Here is a 6,000-nt window from a genome sequence, read left to right as displayed (position 1 = left end):
CATTTTAAAAATTGGGTTGTTTGTCTTTTTATTGTTGAGTTGTAGGATTTCTTTATATATTCTGTATATTAAGCCTTATCAGATATGTGGTTTCCAAATATTTTCTCCCATTGTATAGGCTGCCTTTTGCTTTCTTGACAAAGCACTTTGAGCAGCAAAAGTATTCAGTTTTGAGGAGATCACATTTATCTATTTCTTTTCTCATTGCTTATTCTTTGTGTGTAATGTCTAGGAAACCACCTCCTATCAGAAGATCTTAATGACACTTTCCTACATTTTCATCTAAGAGTTTTATGGTCTTCAATCTAATATTTAGGTCTTTGATCCATTTTCAGTTGTTACAAGAGTTAAAGAAGGACACTAAATATTAATAAACTGGACAACCCAGCATGAAGAAATCACAATCATAAATATTTATACAATTAATCATGGTTCCCAAAAAATACATGAGGCAAATGCCAGCTAAACAGAAGGGTGAAATAGACACCCCTACAATAATAGATGGAGACTTCAATACACTACTCTCACCAATAGATAGAACATTTAAAATTCTCTGTGAATATTAATAATATGTTAAATTATCTAGACCTATGTGGTATATAGAGAACGTTGCACCACAAAACAGAAGAATACGCATTCTTCTCAAGTGCACATGATTTGTTCTCCAGCATAGACCACATGTTGGGTGACAAAAGAAGTCTAAATATAAAAAGATTGAAATTATACAAAACATCTTTTCTGATCAAAATGGAATGTGTCTGGATAACAGGCAGAGAAGTGCAAAATCAACAAATAGTAATAAATAATGCACTATTAAAAAAGTCACTGGGTCAAAGAAGAAATTAAACAGGAAATTAGTAAATATTTTTCTTGATAAAGATCAATAAAATTGACAAACCTCTAGCTTGATACTGACAAAGTAAAAGACACAAAGAAATAAAATCAGAAATGTGAGGAGGGATATTACTATGGACATTCTGGAAATAAAAAGCAATGTAACAGGATACTATGAACAACTGTATTGCAATAAATTAGGCAACCTAGATGAAATGGGCAAATTCCTGGAAACACCCTTAGAAGTTACACTGACTCTACAAGAAATAGAAGATTTCAACAAACCAATTATAATGAAAGAGATTGAATCAGCCATCAAAACCACCCAACAAAAGAAAGCCCAGGACCAGATGGCTTCACAGGTGAATTCTCTCAAAGATTCCAAGAGGGATTAATACCAGTTCTGCTCAAAATCTTCCAAAAATATTCAAGAGCAAAGAACACCCCTAACTTATTATATCAGGCTAACATCCCTCTAATATGAAAACCAGATAAAAATACTAAAACCAAAGAAAATTAGAGACCAGTTTCTCCTATGAATATAGATGCAAAACTCCTCTATAAAATAATAGCAAATTGAATACAACAGCACATTAAAAGAATAATACAACATAATCAAGTGGGATTTATGCCTGGAATTTACAGCTTTATATAAAGCAATAATAACACTGCTGTTCTCTGTCATTACATAGTCAGAAGAAATACAAGTTACCTGGGTGTCCCTCCAGGTTAACCTTGTTCTACTGTATTGATATCATCTTGCTAATAACATAGGACAAGCAAGTTATGACTAGTATGTTGGAGGCAATGGCAAGACACATGCACTGTAGAGAATGGAATATAAACTCACCAAAGATTCAGGAACCTGCCACTTCAGTTAACTTTTTAAAGGGTGCCGTGGTCTGCGGAATGTAAATATTCTGAATTAAATAGACAGACTCTTTGCAGTGTTTTAAGCTTCATATATAATCTACTCTGAATAGAATAGAACTCTGTAGACCTCAGATCTGTAATCTCTAGTCTCTGGTCTTAGTGAGCTTCAGTATCACCTGAGAAGTGCAGCCAGAGTTCTGAGGTTTAAGATGATGGCAGACTTCACATAAACACCTTGGTTCTATTCCTCCCTAAACTCACTAACACCACAGAAAAGGAATTAAAACTGGCAGTAACTCACAAGGAGAAAGAAAACAGCAGATTCAGAACAAACGATTTTGTAAGCTGGGTAAATAAATGAGCAGCATGTCTTTTAGCATACTCATGAAAGTGACATTATGAAATAATTGGAGATAAATCAAGGTAACTCCTAATTGATGCCATATAATTACTTGCATGCTCAGATGTTTGAGGTAAAGAGTCTTTTGAAGTAGTGGTGAAGATTGGGAGAAAGTAAGAGGAATGCTTGAAAGTCTTACAGAACTCCTCTAGCACTGCATGCAGCTATGGAAAGATTATAGTTTCATTTTATAGAGTAAAACCCAAAGAGTATAAATTAGGTGATTATGTGCATATTGAGGGAGGGTTCACAAACTCTTTGAAATGGGAAATTAGGTGAAGTTGTACATAAGAAATGTTGACACACTCAGCCTTCTTCCTCTAAGCAGTTCAGCTAAGTGTATCCAAGAGCCAGGCTTGTTTACTTCAGGCAGATGAGAACACAATTCTATGGGTCAGCAAACCAGCCCATGATAAATCTTGATGGCATTACCACTTAGAGATCATGATCTTAGTGAGTCTTAGGATTCACAAGCACCCATGTGGAGAGGCCAGTCAGCTGTTTGACATCTAATCCTAAATGTCAATTTGTGGGCAATCTTTTGAGACACTTTAAGAGAACCTCTAACAAAAAATAAACAAACCTGATCATATAAATACAATTTAAAGGAAACAGACAATGCAAAGAAAAGAAAACTTCAAGAAAAGGGATTCATAAACGGGCAAAAATATAATCTTGAATATTAATAATGGTAGGAATAATAGAATAAAAATCAACAAAAGTCCTGGAAGACAAAAGTTAAGATTATCTTCTGGAGAGGACAATAATGAATGGAAAATAAAAGGAGAAATCATGTTCAAAAAGAAGAAATTCTGGCTTCCAACATCTGACAAATGAAAGTTTAAGGGAAGATTTAAACAAACAGATTCTCAGATTATCCAAATGTGGAGACTTGAAGATAGTGAGTGAGGAGGAGGAACATAGGGTGATATCTTAATTTCTGGATTAGTAGCCCCAGTGATGGTGAGAAGAACTTAGACAATGGTGTTCATAGATGGAGCCATGCTGAGAATTATAAGAAAATGCTCAAATCAGTTTGAGGCATGTGAGTTTGAGGCATCTGTAGGACGTAAAATAGAATTGTTCAAGAGACAGGACAGAGTTTCAGCCTATACGTATAGACCAGAAGCTCTCAAACCTTAGCAATTTTGACTCCCAGGAGTTATTAAAAAATGTCTAGCCCTACAGTCCAGAAATTTTCATTTGCAGTATTGAGTGTGGTTATACAGTTGATGGTATTGGTATGTACATAATGGGTAGAGGCCAGGGATATTATGCATCATGTAATATAGACAGCTCACCAGAACAAAGAATTTTCATGTTCAAAACATCTCTCAGTTCAGAATCTCTGTATATATACAAATGTGGAAGAGGAGAAAGGTAAGGACTGCTGGAACTTAACAGGCTCTTTTCAGGTGCCAAGCATGGTCCAAGTACTTTATGTGAATTAACTCATTTAATCCACATTACAACCCTATAATATAGCTCTTTTTTATCTTAATTTTATAGATGAGGATAAAAGCTTGAGAAGAGTTTCATAACTTGTCTAAAATCTCACAGTTAGGAAGTGTAGAAATGTGCATTAAACTCTGTCTTGAGGGCCAGACAACCAACTTCATTACATCATTTAAAAAAATTTTTTTTATTGAGATTGTTCAGATGCCATACAACTATCCAAGATCCAAAGTGTACAATCAGTTGCCCACAGCACCACCAGACAGCTCTGCATCCATCACTTTTCTGAGTTGAAATCCATAAGCATAAATAGTGATAAAGTAGTGATCTAATATTTTATTCATGCAACCCCTGAGACTTGTAGAAACGTACTAGAAATGCAAGTCAGTATGCACCTGAAACTTCTTCCATAAGAGCTGTGCTTATGATGCAGCTGATAGAGGAGGCCAAAGGGGCCAAATATCATTTGTACTGCAGATAGGAATTCTTCATGTGAAATAAATGTAAGTCAGGGATGATTCCTTTGCCTGGAGACCTCACTGAGAGGCTCGAATAGTAGGTCTGTGATACAGGATGTAAACACATGCTCAGTAATTCCTATCCTCAAGAGGCTTATTAAACTTGGTGAAAAATCATGTGGGAGAGGACAGTTCTCCTGACTTCTGATCAATTTCCCTAGAACTATAGGACCTAAAGTTCATTCCCACTGAAACCAGCTGATTGTTTGCAAGGCTCATATATAGATGTTGTTTTCCTCTTTACAAGTGAAGAGGACCTTCTGGGCAAATTCTCAAGTAGAAATTATGGCTTATTCCCATGAATACCTCTTCTAGCCTATTGATGAATGAGGAAGATGATGATAGCTATTGCCTCCTTCATCATTAGAGACTTTTCCCCCCTCAGGACAGTAGGGTCAAAGGATCCTATCAGCCCAGCTTCAGTGAGGTCTCCAGGCAAAGGAATCATCCCTGACTTACTAATTTCCTTACAAACCCAAAAGTACATAGCTCTACAATTTTGTGGGAGCACTTGATGTGAGCCTGGGAGAAGCCGAAGTCAGAGGGAGGAAACACTGAGACATTAGGAGGTCTCCCAGCACTCTCCTCTGCACAGGAACCCACAAGCTGAGCAGAGGAGAGAGAAGAGGGAAGGACGATCTGGACTCTCAGGACTGGGGAATCTCTTCAGGGCATCAGTTTCCTGGATGCCTTGCCATGTGTCTTCAGACAACCTTCATCTCCTAACCCAGCAGACCCAGAACTCTATCTGCAGACAAAGGCTGATGATACCTTGATAATGTCACCTCTGCCACTGATCCTCTAGCTCATTGCTGTGACATGAATGGCTGTGGAAAATGTCTCTGCAGTGACTGAGTTTATCCTTATGGGGTTAACAGACCAACCTGAGCTCCAGCTGCCCCTGTTTTTTCTGTTCTTGGTGAACTATGTGGTCACTGTGGTGGGGAATTTAATTCTAATTAATGTTATTTGCCTGAATAACCACCTTCACATCCCTATGTACTTTTTCCTCTTCAATCTCTCCTTCATTGATCTCTGCTATTCATCTGTCTTTACCCCCAAAATGCTCATGAGCTTTAATTCAGAGAGGAACATCATCTCCTTTGCAGGATGCATGGCTCAGCTATTTTTCTTCTGCTTCTTTGTCAGCTGTGAGTGCTATGTGCTGACAGCCATGGCCTATGATCGCTACGTGGCCATCTGTAAGCCCCTGCTGTACAGTGTCACCATGACCCCTCAGGTGTGTTCTCTGCTGATGTCTGGTTCATACGTGATGGGGTTTGCTGGTGCGATGGCTCACACAGGGTACATGATCAGGCTGACATTTTGTGATTCCAGTGTCATCAACCACTACATGTGTGACATCTTTCCCCTTCTCCAGCTTTCCTGCAGCAGCACCTATGCCAATGAGCTCCTGGCTTCCATTATTGTAGACACAGTTGTCATAGTATCTAGTCTGATTATCTGTATCTCTTATGCTCTGATTCTTTTCAATATCCTTCACATGCCATCAGCCAAGGGCTGGTCCAAAGCTTTCAGCACTTGTGGCTCTCACTTAGTAACTGTTGGCCTTTTCTATGGATCTGGGCTGCTCACTTATGTCAAACCATCATCTGCTGGGTCTTTGGGACAGGAGAATTTTTTCTCAGTACTTTATACCAATGTGGTGCCCATGCTGAACCCCCTCATCTACAGCCTGAGGAACAAGGACATCAAACTTGCTCTGAAAAACACCCTGAAGAGGATAAGAAAGAGAGCAGAACCAGTGGTACTGCCTTAGTCCCTGCCTCTATTTAGCTGTCTCTTTCTTCTCTTACAGCCGCTCCTCATCTTCTTCCTATTCTTCTTTTATGTCTCTTCTTTTTTCCTTCTAAAGTCTTCTTTGAAGAATTTTCCATCTAATGTCTTTTCTCATTTTTT

General features: G+C 38.2%; 1 protein-coding gene across 1 annotated transcript; it reads left to right on the top strand.

Moving 5' to 3' along the window:
• The first annotated feature begins 4,879 nt into the window (after positions 1-4,879).
• LOC119537587 (olfactory receptor 143-like) lies at positions 4,880-5,860 on the top strand. The gene has a single exon (XM_037840106.1). It carries the CDS (start codon positions 4,904-4,906, stop codon positions 5,858-5,860), a length of 957 nt encoding a protein of 318 aa, XP_037696034.1. The 5' UTR covers positions 4,880-4,903.
• Positions 5,861-6,000: the final 140 nt, after the last annotated feature.

This window comes from Choloepus didactylus, chromosome 6, assembly GCF_015220235.1.
Source record: "Choloepus didactylus isolate mChoDid1 chromosome 6, mChoDid1.pri, whole genome shotgun sequence".
In the NCBI taxonomy this organism is placed as follows: Eukaryota; Metazoa; Chordata; class Mammalia; order Pilosa; family Megalonychidae; genus Choloepus; species Choloepus didactylus.
The sequence above is the reverse complement of the archived record's forward strand: the minus strand, read 5'-3'. Positions and strand labels throughout refer to the sequence as shown.

Coding starts and splice junctions, on each gene's coding strand:
- LOC119537587 (XM_037840106.1), top strand. CDS start 4,904: ATGGCTGTGGAAAATGTCTCTGCAGTGACTGAGTTTATCCTTATGGGG.